Genomic DNA, 20336 nt, shown 5'->3' on the forward strand with positions numbered 1-20336 from the left:
CGGCTCCGCCCCCGGCGCGTGCGCGGGTCACGTGGGGCGCGGCTCGCGGCAACTGCGGCGGTGGTGGTGACAGGGGCGGCGGTGGTGGTGGTGGTGACGGTGAGCGGGGCGGCGGCCGCGCGGCTCTGGCGGGACCGGCTCGGAGACTGCGCAGCCTCTGCAGGTACCGCGCACCCCCCCGCCTCCCCGCGCCCGGCCCCGGCTCCCGGCCCCACTTGCTCGCCCTCGGCCCATCCCTCCGGGTGCTCCCCGCCACGCCCCCCGGGACCGTGCCCCTCGGCGCCATCGGCACCCCGGACCCCCGGAACCCCTTCGTCTCTCCGTTCCCTCGGACCCCGGCCTCGGCACCGCTCCTTCCAGACTCGTCCCCCAGCCCCACGGCGCCCCTTCCCAACTCCATCCCGGCGTTGCACCCCCGCAGGACCCCCTGTCCTGGGTCCGCCCCCTCCCCCAGGACCCGGCAGATAGGGGGCCCCACCCACCCGAGCGCGGCCCTTCCGGCCCCAGACTCTAGCCCGGGGGTCCCAGTGAGGCTCCGAGAGTCACCCCTTTGTCCGTGCTCCTTTATTCTCATTTCTAAAGGATTTGGTTGCAGTGGGATTTGTTGTTGTCTTTGTTCTGAATTAGGAGTAATTCGGAATCAGGGAGCTCTTGGAGAGAGGGCACCAGCGGCTCCCGAAGCGCGGTGGTTTGCTGGGGTTTGCTGGGCGCCGTCAGGTGCTGGAATGGAAGGGTTCCGGAGATGGATGAGGCTGTCCCTGGTTCGGAGGAGCGTGCCGCCCAGCAGACCCAAGCCCTGGAGCCTGCGCGGCGATGCCAGCAGGATGCCCGCCCGGGGGTCTCACAGTGGGGAGGCTAGCCAGGGCTCTGGACTTTGGGAGACCTTGACCCGAATTCCCGTGGGGTCTTGGCCATGTCACTTTAATCTCTGTCGGCCTCAGTTTCCCCATCTGTAAACGGGATGATTATAACTCTGCCTCCTAACGTTGGTGAGAGAACAGTGAGGGGTCAGGGGTAAAGCCCTTAGCGGTGTCTTTGGCTTAAAGCCAGCTCTGGGATCTAACCCTGACCCATGCAGATAGCCCCTAGCTAACGTTGAACACGGAGTTCCAGCAGCTAAGAGCTAAGGTTTATTGAGCACTGAAATTTGGGCACTGTTCTCAGTGCTCTGTATGTATGACTTCGTTTGATTCTTACGAAATCTTAGGCTGGAACTAGTATCTCCGTGTTTAGGTAACATAAGATAATGTAAGGAAAATGCAGAGGCGAAGTAACTTCACTTTCACCCAGCACAGCTCTTGGGGTGGGGGTGGGGGTGGGGGGCGCAGAGCCTTGATCTGACTCCAGGAGGTCTATTTTCAGAATCTGTGGTTTAGTCACTACAGTAATGAATATTCCAGGGGCGTAGAGTTCAACAAATCAGCATTTTTTTTAGTAGATTTTAAAAATTGACATAAAATTCATATAATGTAAAATTCATCCTCTTAGCCATTTAAAAGTGTGCTCTTCATAGCAGCCTCTTCACTGTGTGCAACTACCACCACTATTTATTTTTTTTATTTTTATTTTTATTTTTTTAAAGATTTTATTTATTTATTTGAGACAGAGAGAATGAGAGAGAGAGAGAGAGCACATGAGAGGGGGGAGGGTCAGAGGGAGAAGCAGACCCCCTGCCGAGCAGGGAGCCCGATGTGGGACTCAATCCCAGAACCCTGGGATCATGACCTGAGCCGAAGGCAGTCACTTAACCAACTGAGCCACCCAGGCGCCCCCTACCACCACTATTTAACCATCATCCCAGGAAAAAATCCTTCCCCATTAGCAGTCATTCCCCATTCCCGCTGCGCCTGTGCTCTGGAAACCCTAATCTCCTTTCTGTCTCTGGATTTGCCTTATCTGGACAGTTCATATAAATTGGATCATATGGTGTTTGGCTTCTTTCGCTGAGCGTAGTGTTTTCAGGGTTTGTCTGTGTAGCAGCATGCATCCTACTTCATTCTTTTTATTGCTGACTGATATTCTGGGATGTGGATAGATCACGTTTTGTTTATCTGTTTGTCTGTTGATAGACATTTGGGTTGTCCCCATGTTTTAGCTATTGTGAATAGTGCTGCTGGGAATGTGGTTCTACAAGTTTCTGTGTAAGTTGTCTTGGGTTGATATCTAGGAGTTGATGCCGTTGTTATTTTAATTCCAAATGGAGAAACCCAGGCCTATTGGATCTTGGATGAGAACTCCCATTTCTGCCCTTCCGCTGAGCTCCCCATGAATTCCGGTTAGCGGTATCCCAAAAATTGGCAAGGGAAGGAAAGAAATTCCAAAATGTCATGATACACCAATAATAACTTTGTCAAAGTGCTGACACACAATTTGAGAAGCTCCTTACATTTTTTTTCTCCTCAAGAGTGAAATTTGAGCTTTGAACACAAACCAGTATTTGCTTCTATTTATTACACAGATTTTTATACACAACCTTACTCCAGCTGCTGAGGAGGAATATTAAAGATGGGTGCGATCCTAGCCTCACACCATCACAGAGCCACAGGAGGGTTAAAGACTTAAATCTGAAACACAAAATTGTGAAAAGTTTGAGAAAATCATATTGGAAAATACCTTTATGTCCTGGGGCTAAGAGGGGATTTCTGAAGTGAAATGTAACAAAGCACAAAGCATACAGGAAAAAGATTAATCCATTTGACTGCATTACAATCAAGATGTTCAGTTCATCAAAAGCAGAGAGCAAACATAGAGAACCAGTATCCAGAATATAGAAAGAAAAGAAAGGCAACACAGTAGAAGTAAGAGCAAAAGCTAGGAACAGGCATTTCACAGACGAGGAGCCACACAAACAACACAGAAGCATCGTAAGGATGCAATCAACCTTATCCATAATCAGGAAATGTAAGTTAGAACCATAGTGAGCCCCCGTTTCAAGGCCACCCTGTGGGCGGAAGGTGAGCCTACGGGTGCCAGCTATTGGGGATGAGCACTGTGAACTCACACTGGCTGATGGTGGGCGTGGGGATCGGCCCAGCGGCTTGGGCAGTGCCTGCCTGAATGCACGGATGCCCTGTGGCACAGCAGTCTGACTCAGGTGTGTCCCTGTGCGCGGGTGATGTGAGTGAGTGTGCACAGAACCTCTGTTCATAACTGTAGAGTGAAAGCCAGAAAAAGCCCAACGCAAATGCAAATCAGCGATAGAATGGATGTGTGACTCCGGGTGTGTTTGTATCGTGACCAGTGTGCAGCAGTGAAAGTATATGACCTGCAGCTCCAGGAGCATGGACGAGTCTCGAAAACATCATTGACTGAAAGAAACGAGTCACCAAAAATACACGTGCTGTGATTCCTTTAGAGGAAGTTCAAAACCAGACAAAACCGAGCACTTTCTTTCAGAATCCCTGCTGGGGTAATCATACAACTGTTTTTTTTTTTAAAAAAAGGACAAGGGAACGGTGATGTCAGAATTGAGGAGGGTGGTAACCCCCAGGGTGGCGGAAGGTGATAATATGATCAGGGAAGAAGCTATGAGGCTTCTAAGTGGGGTGGCCGCGTGGGTGTTTGGTTATTCTTTGAACTACGCGTAATAGGTTTTACAACTTTTGTGCATATTTTTCAGTTTTTTCAAGTGACAGCAAAATTAGTTGTGGATACATCTGCCCTCGAGAGGCCTGTGCTCTAGTTGGGGAACCAAGAGATAAGGGAAACAGCTGAACGGAATACACAGTGGTGCGGGAAGGGCCGTGTGGGTAAGACAGACAGGAACTCGGGGGGCTCGGTGCAGTGGCCGATGAAGGAGAGGGAAGAGGCGCAGGGCTCCCCTTCATCCCAGGCCTTGTGTGTCGCTGGCACTTATCAGTGAGCACTGGCATTGAATGGGGGGTTGAGCTGGTCTTGGGAGGACAGACAGGATTTCAGTGCCGACAGCAAGACCGATGCAGAGTCTGTGTGAAAGAAGAGCTCTCTCTATGAAAAAACCTTAACGAAAATAAAGTCCACAGCCCTGGAGCCTTACTGAAAAGCTGGACAGTGCCAGTTGTGGATGAGGATGGGGAGGACTCCCTCAGGCCTGCCCCACTCGGGGGAAGATCATAGGAATCTCTGAGGCTGTTTCTGGCTCCTTCGAACACTAGAAGCTTTTGGATTAAGGGATGTGCAGGATTTGCAGCTTGTTTCTGTACTGTCTTAAAAACGAGGCTGACCGTCTCTTTCTGTCCTTCCATCCATTGATCCATCTTAATTTCCTATTGTTGCTGTACAAATTACCACAAACTTAGTGGTTTAAAACAGTGCAAATTTATTCTCTCACAGTTCTGGAGGTCAGACGTCTGAGATCAGCCTCAGTGGGCTAAAGTCAGGGTGTCAGCAAGCCTGTGTTACTCCTGGAGGCTCCGGGGAGAATATCTTTCCTGCCTTTGCCAGATGCTAGAGGTGCCTGCATTCTAGAGGGTAACCCCTCTCCCCATCCTCAAATCCCATGGCCTCCCGTCTTTTAATCCTGCCCGCTGCCTCTTTGACCTCCACTCCTTGATCACATCTCCTCTGACTCTGACCTGCCTCCCTCCTCCAAGGACACGTGTGATCACAGGGGCCCACCCGGATCATCCAGGATCATCTCCTGGTTTCAAGGTCCTTAGCTTAATCACATATGCAAAGTCCTCTTTGCCACGTAAGGTGGGGCATTCATGAGGTGGACATGTGAGGATCAGGACGGGGCCATCTCCCAGGGCCATTGTTCAGCCCACCAGGCTTGCTGCCTTTGTTTGGTGGTGCTTTAACTGTCTTCCCATCATGCTTGCTTCGTTTTCCTTGAAAACGTTGTGGCCAGTCTGTCTGATGTCCTTTTACCCTCAGGCCTCATGCGTTTAGATAACTTGGTGATGTCAGTGTTTGAGCCAAGACTTCTCCCCCAGAACTCTTGATTCATGAAGGTTTTGCATGAGGTTTGCCTGCCCTCATCCCTGCTAGGTTGAGCCCGCTAAACTCTGGGTCAGGAGAACGTTACGGGTCACAGCGGTACTTTGTTCTATTTATTTTATTATCTCTACACCCAACGTGGGGCTCGAACTCATGACGCACGACGCCGAGATCAAGAGTCGCACATCCTACAGACTGAGCCAGGAGGGCACCCCCATAGCCGTGCTTTGAAGAGGTGACTTTTCTCCTTGCAGTTTTGACCATAATTTTCCCGTGACACTTTTAGACTTCCAATATTACCTTTAGGGTTTGTTTGTTGTTTCCCACAGGATTTGTTTTAGGACTCTTTGGGAGCAGTTTTAGGTTTACCGTAAAATTGAGACAAAGGTACAGAGATGGCCCGTATACCCCCAGCTCCCACGCACATGGAGCATCCCCCCACTGTCAGCGTCACTCACCAGAATGGAACCTTTTTTTTTTTTTTTTTTAAATCAAGGATGAACCTATATGGACCCATCATCATCACCCAAAGTTTGTAGTTTACCTAGGATGTGTTCAATGCATTAGCCCTGATGAATATTGCCCTGTAGAAGTAGAAAGTGCCTAACAGACCATAGGGAATTGCTCTCTTCCTATTTTGGGGACAGCTCTGACTCTTTCCCTCCACCTGTTTTTCTCCTATTTTGGTGAAAAATGATGATTGAGTTTTCTGTAGAGGCAAGAAAACAAAGCTTTATAATAACTTTTACAAGCAGATTGGATAGGGGCCAGAAGTTTACTGTGTTTCAGTGTTGCTTTATAAAGGATTTCTCTAAGTTTTAGGCTAATACCTATCTGCAGAAAAATGAACTAGTCAAACCCTCATAGCAAGTTAAATGCAGCTAGGTATCTTGGTAGGCTTCTGGACTTAAATGTGTAATAAACTCCTTTGAACTTGGTTTCCGTGAGACTTCCTAGATCCTAATGGCTTTGGGGGAAGTCTTGATCTGTTCTTTCATTAGGAAGACATTATTTTCCATCATGTACTCAGGGGTGGGGAGAGGACTGAGAGGATGTCAGGAATGTCTAATGTCCTGTTATTTTCCATTTACGGTCGGTCCATCAGGGTATGAACGAAAGTAGGAAAACGTCTGGTGTGTCTGAGAAGCAGCGTGGAGTCATCACAAAGCCATGCGCTCTCCGTTCAGCCTTGCCTTGTCCCCATCTGGAAGGACGAGGGTCCCGGACCCCTCTCTCCCTGCACAGCCGGCCCCCGCCGCTGCCAGCCGCCTTTTACAACAAACCCGATCGGCTCCCTCCTTCGGCAGAAGGGACTTAGAGAGTCAGTCCGCACGCTTCTGTTTGTCATAAAGACCTTTTACAGTCTGGCCTTCCCTTCCAGCCCCCTAGCCACCCCTGGGTGCAGTTCCTGTGCTATGAGCCGGTTGAGTTTGTCAGCGGTTCCTGGCAGGCCGAACCTGTTGCAGTGAGGTGCCCTTGCTTCCTCTCTGCCCAGGAGGGCCTTATGCCCTGCAGCAGTACCCTCGCCACTTTGCACGGAGTTGCTCTGTTTATCTTGGTGAATTCCGTGCACAGCGACGCAGGGACTCCTGGCTTACTGGGGAAGGGTCCTCAGTGTCTGACACTTAGCTGTTCGTTGCTGTTGTAGTAGTTTGGTTTTCCAGGTGGACTTGCCTAGGCAGTGACCATGCGTGTTTAGACTTCTTGGCGGTATTGTTTATTGTTCCTAAATAAGTTGGTGTTGGAATGTCTCAGTCTTCTGTGAGTTTGGTGGCTGTCAGTCAGGTCTCCATCTTGAGCTGTGTCTGGGGAATGATGAGATGGCATGCTGTCTGTCGCTCAAGGCTGTAGACCAGGCCTAGAACACTGTCAGCCCTCTGATTCTCTGTGATTGAAAACAAATGTAGCCATGACAGTATATGTTTAAGGTGCTTGCCTGTGGTGGAACTGTGATGTTAAATGTCGCCCTGGTACCCTGTGACAGGACGGTGGAGGGCAGTGTGATGAGCAGAGCCAGGAAGCCAGGCCATGCCAGGTCCAAGGCCCTTGAAACTGCTGTTCTCAGAGCATCTCTGAAGTAGGTGCATCTTTCTGATGCACCTGAGCAGGAGGTTGCTGGTGGGTTTTACATATGCGGTTTTCCTGTCTGTAGAGGATCGGGAGAGGTTGGTGGTCCCCTTGCGAGCTGGTGAACAAGAAAGTGCAGGATGAGAGCTGACCTAGAGACCGGGTAGTGCTGAGCTCCTGCTTTGGGCCAAGGCCCGTGGAAGGGGCTAGAAGAACAGAGAGGAATAAGATTTGGCCTCAGCCGTGGAGCAACTCAGCCTGCAGGGGGTCTTCTAAAACCGAGTCTAGGGTGGAAAGAAGGGGAAAGGTGTGCCAGAGGTTCTTTTCCTTTGCGCATTCTGAAAGTGCTGGCCCCACTCACGGGCTGGAAGGGGCTGCTCCGAATACCGCAGGACACTTCTTCCCGCCACCTCTGCCAGCTGATTAGGCAAGTGCTGGATGCCGGGGCTCAGCGGCCGGCAGAATCTGCCAGGAATGTGGGATCGAGGTGCCAGGCCGCAGTAGTGGGGAAGCTCAGGGGTTCTGCAGGTGGAGCGTCAGAAGGCGGCTTGCAGGGAGAGGGCTGAGGCCCGCGGCGAGCCCAGGCAGGCATCGGGGAGTGAGAGTGGCCCAGCCTGCTCCCTTCCCTGCCCGCCTGCTCCGGGGCTTTGTGTCCTGAGCTCCCAGTGTCGTGCAGAGCACCACCTCTCTCCCAGCTATTGTAACTGGTTTTGTTCCGTTTAATGAAATGTTCCTTAAGAAAGAAGGCCCAGGGAAAAGCGGCACATTGCAGCTGGGTCTTTCTGCAGACGCTGTTGGTGCCTTCCTTTTTCTGAGATGAGGAGATGCTCTGCCGTCTGCACAGGGGATTCATGGTGTAAGAATTTGTGTTTCCTTAATTTTGAAGAACTTTGGTCTTATGTTTATATAAAGTTTTCCCAGCTGAGCTGTGAGGGCAAAAGAAAGGAGTTTGTTTCATGCTGTTTTTTGTTTGCAGGTTGGCCTTAAGACAGCAGCATTTTCCTGAAGACCCAGAACCGGCTGAGAGAAGGTGAGAGAAAAGCAAGGTAGTTAAGGACCACAGCAGAAAAATCGGGAATCTCCTCTGTAGTCAGGCCCCTTTCGATAGTTTTTCCTTCACCAATGTTCAAATTCTTGGAAAAAGTGGTGTTTGAGGGGAGAAGAAGTTCCCTTTACACAGCTTCGCATTAGTCTGAGCCATATCTGAGCTACTCCTTTTTAGCTAGAACCTTGTTGCAGACCCTGGGTGCAGTTAATTTTCCCACAAGTATTGCTTTGGTGACAACCCAGTAGATCTTGATACATAGGATATAAATTTTCATAGAAAACAGTGTTTCAGTATCTCAGATCTACACCCACCTGTTATTTTTTTTTTTTAAGATTTATTTATTTACTTACTTATTTGAGAGAGAAAGAGAGAGAGAGAGAGAGCTGGAGCAGGGGGGAGAATCAGGCTCCCCGCTGAGCAGGGAGCCCGATGATGCAGGGCTTGATCCCAGGACCCTGGGATCATGGCCTGAGCTGAAGGCAGATGCTTAACTGACTGAGCCACCCGGGCACCCCCACCCACCTGTTATTAGGAGAATAGATTTAATATTCCAAGAATCCAGATTTTTTTGCTGTAGTTTTGTTATTCCTAATTTTATTACATTGTGTTGGAAAAGTACTAGTACCTACAAATACTATTGTTTTGCATTTACTTTCCTTGTGGCTTCGTATTAGATTAGTTATGACAGAAGGCACGTATATGCTTTTAAGAAATTATTTCAGGGGTGCCTGGGTGGCTCAGTGGGTTAAGCGACTGCCTTCGGCTCAGGTCATGATCCTGGAGTCCCGGGATCGAGTCCCGCATCGGGCTCCCTGCTCAGCGGGGAGTCTGCTTCTCCCTCTGCCCCTCTCCCCTCTCATGCTCTCTCTCTCTCTCTCTCATTCTCTTTCTCAAATAAATAAAAAATCTTTAAAAAAAAAATTATTTCAGGAACTCCCCAAAGTGAAGGTTTAACATGGGATTTCGTTTTTATGTTCTTTCCTATGAGAAATTACTGTTTTATTCCTTTGTTTGGGAGTCTTGCCGTTATGATTATTGAGGGCCAGAGCCATGGCAAACACGGTGGTGGCATGCCAGATCAGGGGCTTGCTCAGTCCAGCTACCTCTGCAGGGACCTGGCTGTGTCCTGAGCTGCAGAACAAGGGCCCTTGAGAAGGGTGACGCGACACTCCCTTGTCTCTAGCATCTAGAAGCTTGGAGGGGCATTCCTGCACCGCAGGGAGAGAATGGACATATTTGAGACAGATGATCCTCACTGTGAATGTATTTCCAAGGATCTGGGAGCAACCCTCAGAGTGTTGTTGCCTTCTGAATGGCAGATTGATCAGGACTAGAAGGGCCTCTTCAGTCCAGACTTCGTTGATCTTGACACTTCAGATTTCAGAAAATCTCAGCTAGTGTGGTCCTTGAAGAAAAATTACCCCAAAGGAGCATTTCATTGTTCTTATATTATTAAGGATTTGGCTTGTGGAGTTAATACAGTTTACAGTTTTCTTTTCACGATCAGTTTTGGCATTCTTGTTGTGGGAGGTGCGTCTCTATGAACAGAACCCCAGGATATAGCACTTGCCAATAGGATATGAGATGGCCCAACTTCAGTTGTTTTCTCTGCCCTTTGGGGAAAACATTTCTTTAATGTAATGCCATGTCCACACAGTTAGTAATATGGTAGCCGTGTACAGCGTCCTGCCTGAGCAACTGTGTCCTTGTTGTGGGGCATTTGGGAACCCTGCGGCCTGCTCCTCTCCGCAGTTTTCTGTCCTGTTTCCTTGTATCCTTTGTTGGTTTGTAATTTGGATTACACATTCATATATGTATCAGCATATATATATATATATATATATATTCACATACCTGTCTCTCTCTATATTCAACAGGTTTTCCATTATTTTATGCCTTTTATCACAGGATGCTGCCAGTCTTAGAATGTGTTCCATTTCAGTGGCTAATTGGTTTTTCTCCTGCTTTGCTCGTTTTCACTCTGCAGAACTTGATTGGGCTCAGATTACACTGCAGTGGAGCATTCACTCATTCTTCCTTAAGCTTATGCCTATTTTTGCTACTATCGTTGGGAATTCTCTTGGTTTCACGAATTTTTTTTTTTTTTTTTTTTTCTATTTTAACAGGACTTCGAAAGAGAGGCCATTCCCAGAAGTGTTATATATATATTTTGGAGTAAAGTCATCTTTTCTTTTATGTAATAAATTCTATATCCTTGTGTTTGTGCACATCAGAGCTTGCTGTAATTTAACGGCAGGCTCTTGTGATCCCTTCCATAACTTGTCCCTCGCAGACAGCACACAGTTGGACCCAGCCTCTGCAGTTCCCAGGCCTCGTCTAGGACCAAGTTCATCAGCCTTGGTGGCGCCTGGTCTTTGCCTCTGCAGGGTCGTCTCGCACCACAGAGGCCCACAAAGCAGTTCATATGGCATTTAAAGTAGTTTTGTTAAGTGTCCTTCTGTTTTCCTAGGTGCAATTGTTTAACTCATCTTTGAATCCTTAGCATCCGTCACGGTCCATGGAACGTAGTAGGTGCTTTGGAAATGCTTGCCATGTGGATACTTATAGGAGTCGTACTGGACTCTTCCCTTAGATGTAAGGCACAGGGCAGAGTTAGGGGTGCCCACAACGGCAGTAAGACGGAGGAGTGCTTGCTCTCTTGTTTAAGAAAACCAGTTCCTTAAGCTTGGGGATTATCCCTTTGTAAATAAGCGTTTATGCATATTATGTATACATAATACAATTTATGGGAAAGTTTATTACAGCTTAGTTTTGTCTCAAATGGATTGTAAGCTCTTTTTGGCCAAGGTGGTATCTTAAGACCGCCGCTGTTCCTTCTACTTTGTCTCTGTGTGGGTGGTAGGCCCTCTGTGCTGGCTGATGATGAAGAAAGCAGAGAAGTAAACACACCTCTCAGCTGTTACATGAATTAAAAGTCTGTGTCTGTCACTGTGCTGGGCGAGGAGCTTTTTTAGGGCACAGAGCATATTGTGTTTATCTCTGTATCCACAACATGCAGCACAGTGCCTGAATTTCAGTAGGAATTTGATAGCTCTTGGTAGTTACATTGACTAATCTCCCTGGAAGAAAAGGACTTCATAAGCTGCAGATGTTAACGAGATTATACATTGAGTGGATCCATGGGTTACATGCATTTGAAGCGTTACTGTTATTTGAGTGCATAATTGATAAGCTCTGACATCCTTAGATGTCTTTCTTCATTCCCACTCTGCATGTTCCTTTAACGTAATTAAGCAAAGAACACCTCTCTCTTTCCCCTTCCCTGCAGGCTGCCATGGCTGCCGTTGACAGCTTCTACCTCTTGTATAGGGAGATCGCCAGGTCATGCAATTGCTACATGGAAGCTCTGGCCTTGGTCGGAGCCTGGTACACAGCCAGGAAGAGCATCACTGTCATCTGTGACTTCTACAGCCTGGTCAGACTGCATTTCATCCCACGCCTGGTGAGCAGAGCAGATCTGATCAAGCAGTATGGAAGATGGGCAGTCGTGAGTGGTAAGAGAGGAGATTTTAGTCCTTGCCTGATTTCAAAACAGTATTATCTCTTCTGTGTAAGCTCTGTTTTCAGTGGAGTGCCTTATTCGAGGAGCCATTGAATTCACTGTGATGTGTTCACGGGAACACAGTTCTGTTGTGATTCTGTCCACATTTTCTTAGTGCCCTCCTCTTGGAACGATTTTTGCCCTTCTTATTCTGTCCTCCTGTTCCCGGTCCTGCCTCAGCCCACCTTCCCACCTCTTGTTTTTCCTTTCGCTCCCTTTTGAGATTGTCCTTAGAAATTGTCACCACTGTCAGTTCCCTTCTTTTAAATTTCATTTTGATTTATCATTGTTTCCCAGGAAAGTACCTCCCTGGCACTCGTTCAAGCCAGATATAAGTTTGAAAACTGTTTCCTGCCGTATCTCACTACCAGCTCGGTGAACGTGAGACTGCCCTTCCTCTACTTGTCAGGGGGTCTGGAAGAGTGTTTGACTAAGGTGTCGTTCATCTTTGGATTCGACATTGTACTCGACATAGTGATCAGTATGAGAACTGGGTTTATTTCTAGTATGAACCCTTCTCAGCTTAAACCCAGAAATGGGGTATTTAAGGTTCGCTCTGAAGGTCACACCGTGCAACGAGCGTGCTCACATTCCCTGGCCTGTATTGTAGGTGCGACCGATGGGATCGGCAGAGCGTACGCGGAAGAGCTAGCAAGCCGTGGTCTCAGTATCATCCTGATTAGCCGCAATCAAGACAAGCTGCAGATGGTCGCTAAAGACATAGCTAACACCTACAAAGTGGAAACCGAAGTTATAGTTGCGGACTTCAGCCACGGCCGCGAGATCTACGACCCGATTCGAGAAGCCTTGAAGGACAAAGACATTGGCATCTTGGTGAATCACGTAGGCGTGTTTTATCCCTACCCCCAGTATTTTACTCAGGTCTCCGAGGACAAACTCTGGGACATCATAAACGTAAACATTGCTGCGGCTAGTTTGATGGTCCATATAGTGTTACCAGGGATGCTGGAGAGAAAGAAGGGTGCCATTGTAACCATCTCATCCGGCTCCTGCTGCAAACCCACTCCCCAGCTGGCTGCGTATTCTGCTTCTAAGGTAATGTGTTCCTGATTCGGACAGCAAAGTCATAAAGCAGGAGGACATTTATTATGTGGTTTGGTCCAGTTTGTTGAGCTCTTTGTCCCCAGCTCGTGTTAACTTACGCTGTACTTTCTCCCGAAATGGTCATAAGCCTGTTTTCTTCTGAATTTTCTTCCAAGTACCCCCCCCACCCCGCCCGTTAAGTCTTTACCCTTGTTCTGTTTTAACAGGCTTATTTAGACCACTTCAGCAGAGCACTGCAGTATGAATATGCTTCTAAAGGAATCTTTGTACAGAGTCTCATCCCATTCTACGTGGCCACCAACGTGACCACACCTGGCAGCTTTCTGCACAAGTGTCCGTGGTTGGTGCCTTCACCGAAAGTGTATGCACATCATGCTGTTTCTACCCTTGGCATTTCAAAAAGGACCACAGGATACTGGTCCCATTCTATCCAGGTAACAGTATGCGCTCAACTCTTGTAATTAGGTTAATGCATCCTAAACCTTTCTAAATGATACATGGCCATCCGATTGAAACCTACTGCTGAAACGTGAGAATTGCACATTCTGATTCTTAAACCTGACACTCGTAGTCGTTCTGGTTAAGTCCCTAAATTCTCTTCTGTGCAATTCTTACTGATAGTTTAATCTGTGTGGCACCTAAGAGATGAAGTATGCTGCTTTACTACAGGAAATGGCGGGAGTATAAAATACTCAGTATTCATGGGGATTCTTTGCATAAAGATTATTAAATTTGCCATCACCACATAAATAGATAAGAAAATCAACATTAGTTCTTACTTTTATTGAAAGATTTGGCTAAAAGTTTCTTTAGTCAGAAGGAGCTTTATTTATTCAATCCTCTGTCAATTTTTAACCCGTAAGGAGTTTCCTGGAGGAAGTTTGATGTGTCAAACACACCTTATAAAGCAATATCTGTGCTTATCCCGGTCAGTCTTCCACGTTAGGGCCTGAGTAAGAGTGATAGCCTGTGTTGGCTGTAGGGTCTTAGAAGTGCTCAATGCCTTGGATGAAGGCAGTTTTGGGAGCCTTTTAGGGAGCTGCGGATTGCAGTGAGTAGGTGAGTGTGGGGAGGGCCATGGCAACCTCCTGCTCCACAAATAAGGCTGTGCGGGCACGGCGGCAGGTGGATTTGGCCGGAGGAAGCCGTTGTGTTTGTTATTTCATTTCCGGCAGCAGAGATGTGGCTGGGAGTAAGTGCTGGTGGGAAGGGGTGTGTGGAGAAGAGCAGCCCGAAGATGCGGGGGCAGGGGGAGAAGGCATGGTTCCTGGCAGTGGGGCCGGACCCAGAGTGCAGTGGAGGGGACGAGCAGGGGCTGCTGACTGCTGGCTCCTGTGAGTGGGGGCTTGCAGAGTGGGGAGGTTTGAAGTGACAGTGTCGGGGGCAGAGAGCTGGGCGCTGCTCCTGTGTGAGGGACCCTGTGGGAGCCCCTGCCGGGATGGCCTCTATAGTGATTTCACAGCCTTTTACTGGTCATTGCTAAGTCTGCATAAACAGTTCTTTTTGATGAGCGTGCACAGAGGTTAGGGCGGTGTTCTCGCTCCTCGGCTGGCCCAGCCCTTACGGATGTCTGCAGGACACCATTTCTGCACAGGAGCTGTTTGGGAACTGGCCTCTGTTGCCCTCTTGGCATTCATGTAATCAGATGATGGTGTCTTCTTTGTGTTGTGCTAGTTGTCTTAACGATTTGCAAGCAGAAAATAGAAAAAATGATTTGAACTTAAAACAGCTATAAAGGAGTCAAATGTCTTGGCTTTGTTAACTAGTTATCCGTGTTGATTTGGGAGCCTTTCTTCTCGTTTTCAGAAGTGCACGAGGCAGGGTTGTCAGCTTCGGAACACAGAGTAAGGTGGAAAAGCTTGTAGCCTTCTGTTTGGGTTACTTGAGGTGAAGGCCAGAAGCACGTGGGTATGTATTAGGTTGAAAAAGCCATTAATTTGACAACTTGACCAGTAAGTGTCTTGCCTATTACTCTGGGGGCTGTGTTCCTGGTGTAGGAAGATAGAAAAAGCCACAGGGACTGGCAAGCGGGGGCATCTGAGCTCTCTGGATGGGCCTGCAGTCTGCTCTCAATTTCTACCCACTTTTGGTATATTTGTTTCCACGTAGTGCATGTGTGTTGCTATTGGAAAAAGAAGACGTGGTATTTAGAGGAGAGGGGAGCTGGTTGGCCTTGAGAAGGCTCTGGGGCTGCATATTGAGATGTGGGTGAGGGTCCAGGGGAGGCAGGCCAGCAGCCGTTTCAGAGGTCAGGGCCCCCCTGCCTAGCCTGAGTTCCCACACCCACTGCCAGCCAGGAAGGGAACTGGGAACCACACACCTTCACTGCAGCTTTGTTTCTACCTTTGGAAAAACTCTGGCTCGAGGATCCAGCCCAAGTTCTTTGGGATCTTTTCCTTCCTTTCCATCCCCATTTCTTACCTAGGTCCTAACCATTCCAGTCTCTGGGAAATAATGGCGTCGGCATTTTCATTGCCAATGCAGATTTCCAGCCAGCTGTACATGTGCATTTGCCATTGACTTCCTCCTCTGGCTCTGGCTCCCCCCAGGGGCTGTCAGTTACCGTTGGCTTTTGTCGCAGGGGAGGACAGCTCCTTTCCTAGGCCTAGACAGGTGGGTCAGGTCTCTGAACATGCACAGAGCCTTCCAGAGCCAAAGATCCAGTCCTCCCTCCCCTCCCCGCTCTCCTCCTGTAAACACATAGATGAGTCACCCCTTTAGTTTCTAATCTATCAGGACACAGAGGATGCAGTTCTCTCCTCTTCCATTAGCTCTTTCCATCCTGCTCCCCAGGGTGCTAAGACCCATTAGGATAAGTTGGAAATGGTGCCCCCGTGAGGGCTCTACACCTATTGTCGTAAGAAACGGCAAGGTGCATCCTGCTGCTGGTCCCCCGTGATAGACAGCGGCCGTATTGAACGGAAATTAAAAACAAACGGATTTCTAGGCGTTGATCCCGTCTCCATTAAATAAATGCTGAAAAAATGCATAGTAGTCCTCCTCCTATCAGCGGGGATATGTTCCAAGGCGCCCAGTGGACGCCCGAAGCCACAGATAGTGCCGAACCCTATGCAGACCGTGTTTTTTCCTGTCTGTGCGTGCTACCTGTGATGACGTTACTTTATAAAGGAGGCACAGTGAGCTGCTAACAACAATGACTAATAATAAGATGGAACAATTTTAACAATATCCTATAACAAAGGTTATGTGAAGGTGGTCTCTCCCAAAATACCTGTACGGTACGCAGCATTCCTGTTGTGCTGACATGACACGATAAATTGCCTGTGTGAGGAGAGGGAGTGAGGGGACGTCGCGTTAGGCTGCTGTTGACAGGGCGGTAAGTCGGGAGGATCATGTGCTTCTGGACCACGGTTGACCTTGACCATGGGAAACGGAAAGCATGGAAAGCAAAACCAGGACAGTGGGGGCACCACTGTACTTGGAAGAGGGGGTCCAGTTCTGTAGTCTGTCCCAGGTGCCTACGTGTTTGAGCGGATCCCTACTTCCAGGGTCCTCCTAAGGGACCTGAAGCTGACTTCTTTTATCTCCTTATGTTTGGAATCTTTCGCTTTAAAATAGTAGCTCCAAGGAGGAGTATCCCAGTATTTTATCCACAAAATCCTGGCTCTTTAAAGAGGTCCAGAGAGACCTTAGTTGTGTCCCCAGAAAGTTTCCCATGGCTCCTGGGCAAATACGGGGCTCCTGTCTCTGAGGTGGCGAGGTGGAGCTTCTCTGGGACCTGCAATGGACCGCTGCGGCTGTCCCTGACACCGGGACCCCCTCCTGTTCCGTGCGGCTTCCCTGGGTCTGGGGTGACCTCTGTTACTTTCTGTTCAAGGCTAGAATTTTAGCACTTGCCAGTGGCCTGTTCATCTCCCTTCCTTCCTTTTTTTTAAAAGTAAGCTCTAGGGGCACCTGGGTGGCTCAGTCGTTGAGCATCTGCCTTCGGCTCAGGTCATGATCCCAGGGTCCTGGGATCGAGCCCCGCATCGGGCTCCCTGCTCCGCGGGGAAGCCTGCTTCTCCCTCTCCCACTCACCCTGCTTGTGTTCCCTCTCTCGCTGTCTCTCTCTCTGTCAAATAAATAAATAAAATCTTTATAAAAAAAAAAAGTAAGCTCTATGCCCATGATGGGCTTGAACTCACAACCCTGGGATCAAGTGTTGTATGCTCCACCAACTGAGACGGGCCTCCCATTCATCTCCCTTCCTTACAGTAGCACAAGTTCTAATACAGCTCAGCTCAGTCTTGGACAAACGCATCCGCACAGTGCAGGGTTTCTCCCCATCAGCACTGTTGGCATTTGGTGTTGGATAATCCCTTGTGGCGAGGCTGTCCTGGGCACTGTAGACTGTTCAGCAGCATCCCTGACTTCTACCCACTGGCTGCCGGTAGCAACAGCACCCCAGGTGTGACGACCAGGAAGGTTTCTGGACATTGCCATATATCCCTCTTGTTTCATTTCACCCCAGCCTGCCCCTCACACAGTACTAATCACGGATGCATTTATCCATTTCAGCTGCCCTTTGTTCCTCGAGTGGTTTTGTCATTCTTAACCAAATGAATGTGTTATTGATACCAGGTTAAGTAAGAATGGGATTGTATTACTGCGTGTGAGTCTGTCCAGCCTCATTAGAGAAGGGGTGGGCAGGCAGTGGTCATGTGTGTTGTATTCCCAGGGAGTCTAGCATAGGTTCTTTTGCAAAAATAGGTGCTTGGGTACAAGAGCACCTAAGGGCTTTTCCTTTTTTTTTGTATTTACTTTGGTGATGTTTGTTGTATTAAGTCATATACTGACACTTAAGGGTCTGTGCTTTGGGTTCTAACCTTCTAACCTTTTTCTCTTTCATTTTTAGTTTCTTTTTGCACAGTATATGCCTGAATGGCTCTGGGTGTGGGGAGCAAATGTTCTCAATCGTTCTTTACGTAAGGAGGCCTTATCCTGCAAAGCATGAAACTGCATGATGGTTTGGGAAGTTTTGCCACCTCCTGGGAACCTGCAGTATTCTGACGTTTGGAAGGACACATTTAATTTATCTTCTGTATTTTCTTTTATTACTGGTTTTATTACTGGTTGATTTAGCATACTGTTGACTCATCATTTGCAAAGCACACATAATACTTTTAGAAAATGCTGTGGAAAAACCACAAGGGCCGCATCATGTGGATGGCACAGAGCACACAGTGACTGAGGCATAAGAACCTATTGAGGGAACCTAAATTGTAATGCTTCTCTTTTTTTTTCTCGAAGCTGTCCCAAAGCTGTGTGATTTATGTTGTTCTAGGAGCTATAGCAATCTGATATTAAAATATAATGACTTGTCAGCTCTCGTAGTTTCCAATGTTGTTTTTTAAGGGAAATCATTTTGGTACACGAATTATAGTATTGGTTTTCAAATGTTCATCAGGAAAGACTTTGAAAGTGTTATAAGTAAGATCGCTGGTGTAATTAGCAGTAGAAATCCCTGTATATCCTATTGTATAGCTCTGTTTGACTCTGTATGAAAATGCTGCTCTTCAAGCGATATTTCACTAGAGAACCATCTGTGTATATATGTTGTGTACATTCGGGCAACTTTATTTATGGGTAAGTTACTTTAAAAAAGAGGTCTTGCTAAGGTGGCTTAACGTGGAAACTTAACGGGGTCTTGAAATTCTAGGTTACTCCTTTTCGCACTAAACAAGCCTACCCAATTTTGTGCTATAGGTTTGCCATGTATAATATCATACATTATGTTGGTGGTTGTTTTTTTTTTTATCTGTGGAATTGATTCATTCTTAGATTTGAACCTATAATGGTTGACCCTCAGTTATCTCTTGATTTATAATTATTGTGGATAAGTAGTGATTTCTCAGCCTATGACCCATTTTATAACTGAAATTTAGCCCTTTAGAGCTTGTTATATCTGGTTTTCATACACTTTTCTATGTAATATTCTCTTATAGTAGCATTATTGGAGTAAACATCAATTACTTATGGAATAGTGGTTAAAATACGGACAAATTATGTGTGTGATATATAGTAATGTGTTAAAATAAGTTAGAAGCTCATTCTTGGTTCGTGTAACAAATTTACGCATTGCAGTGAACGCTTTTGTTGGTGTGACGATCATTGTGCGCAACCCCCCGTGATAGGGGTTAGCTTTGACACCTACTGTGAAATAAATGTTTTTTGGCTTGGATCTTATAAAGCCAGACATTTTGGGGGACCACTCTCTAGTGCTTCAGCAACTGTAAATCACTATATGAACGTGACAATGTATGCAAGTTAAGAATTTGGAGTTTATTACTGTGACACTGATGCAGAAACTAGTAAATTGGCTGAAATTAGGACTTGTATGGAGTTGTTTTCATCTGAGATGGTATTCCACTAGGAGTTAGGCCTGGCCATGCCTTTATGGCGCACCCACAGTTTTGTCAGTGCCGTTGCCTCACTGTTTCCAGATCGGACTTGGACTCGGAAGATCAGTGGTTGAGTTCAGAAGCTCTTCCAGGTATAGACCAGGCCTTCATTACACCAAAGAAGACCTTCAGATATGAAAACTTGCTAGCGGTGTTACACAGCACGGAAGGTGTTGATGGAGTCTGCTTGGAAGCCTTCGTTTTGTCACATTTGGCTATTTTCCCTCACCTAACAATTAACTTATGGTCATTAAGACTAGAGAAAATTTGACATCCTGCCACATCAACCTGAATTTTACTGACATGTAGTAAGAAGCAGCAACTGTATGTAAAAGCACCATATTTCTATCTCGGGAGTAACGTGGCACAGCAGTGTTTCTATTTATAGGTTACGGACTGAGTCACTGCCAAATGATGAGAAAAAGTAAATCATGTCAGTGATATTTGCAAATTCTCTACTTGGCAGGACCTGTGTAAGTAAGCTGACGGGTGCAAAGCTAGTGAAAGATCAAAACCAAGAATCTTCCTTAGGTTTCCCCTTTGATGAAATACTTTTTCCCAGGGCTCATCTGAGAATCATCATTGGGCCACTGTAGATGGGGTTTCTTACTAAGAATGTGGAAAATGAAGAACCTTTGAAACAACCTGTAAACTGAAAATTTAACAATAAAAACTGCTTCTGCTTCCTGTGGGAGAGGTTTTGCTCCATGTATTTGTATTTGGAATGAGAGAGAGAGAGCTTTTTCCCCATAGAAACAGTTACTTTAAAATTAATTTAATCTATGAACACTTATGGTACTAATTCCTTAAAAGCTGGTAATTCAGCAAGAAAATTGTGCATAACCATGTGTCTATTAAGTCTTTTGAAATAGACTAAGTAGATTTCTTGATCTCATTCTCCTGAGAGGTTGAGTAAATAGTTGAAGGTAGATTTTGATCGACTTTGGCAACGTGGAGATCACTGCTGGTTTTGCCATGAGCCATTTTTGTCGCATGGTGGGGATGAAGGGTAGATTGTAGTGGGTTCAAAAGAGTAGAAAGAGAAAGGGAGACAGCAAGGAGAGAGCGCTTTTGAGGAGTCTCGCTGTTTTAATGTCTGTTACTCAAAATCGTACCACATTTGGGAACCAGGGGGTTTAGGTGGTGTCGTCTGTCTTGACATCGTGTGCCCTCCTAAACCAAGTCCAGTCTGTTTGTGTGTCTGTCTCACTGCTGGCTCGGCTGTTACTCTTTAAAATCGTATTCAGTTTGAATAAAGATATACCTTCCCGTGGAA

The 20336-nt window shown here is 47.2% G+C and overlaps 1 protein-coding gene across 5 annotated transcripts; it reads left to right on the top strand.

Moving 5' to 3' along the window:
- Nucleotides 1-44: 44 nt before the first annotated feature.
- On the top strand, nucleotides 45-20336 carry HSDL1 (hydroxysteroid dehydrogenase like 1). 5 transcript variants are annotated; one of them, XM_035024687.1, is made up of 6 exons: nucleotides 45-163; nucleotides 7961-8014; nucleotides 11322-11547; nucleotides 12205-12650; nucleotides 12866-13093; nucleotides 17515-20336. In XM_035024687.1, the coding sequence occupies exons 3-6, from the start codon at nucleotides 11328-11330 to the stop codon at nucleotides 17611-17613; spliced, it is 993 nt and encodes a 330-aa protein (XP_034880578.1). In that variant the 5' UTR covers nucleotides 45-163; nucleotides 7961-8014; nucleotides 11322-11327; the 3' UTR covers nucleotides 17614-20336. The 5 variants fall into 5 exon arrangements, with proteins under 5 accessions (XP_034880578.1, XP_034880580.1, XP_034880579.1 ...); XM_035024689.1 differs by having other exon boundaries at nucleotides 51-163; nucleotides 11363-11547; XM_035024688.1 differs by lacking the exon at nucleotides 45-163 and adding an exon at nucleotides 1788-5152.

The sequence above is a fragment of the Mirounga leonina genome, unplaced genomic scaffold, assembly GCF_011800145.1.
Source record: "Mirounga leonina isolate KUSES-001 unplaced genomic scaffold, KU_Mleo_1.0 Mir_180, whole genome shotgun sequence".
Lineage (NCBI taxonomy): Eukaryota > Metazoa > Chordata > Mammalia > Carnivora > Phocidae > Mirounga > Mirounga leonina.

Bases quoted from the DNA above. Each gene is read 5' to 3' on its own strand.
- HSDL1 (XM_035024686.1), top strand. From the start codon at position 7,941: ATGCTGTTTTTTGTTTGCAGGTTGGCCTTAAGACAGCAGCATTTTCCT. The intron at 11,548-12,204 runs GTAAGAGAGGAG...CCTGTATTGTAG, and splicing joins AAGATGGGCAGTCGTGAGTG to GTGCGACCGATGGGATCGGC. The intron at 12,651-12,865 runs GTAATGTGTTCC...CTGTTTTAACAG, and splicing joins CTGCGTATTCTGCTTCTAAG to GCTTATTTAGACCACTTCAG.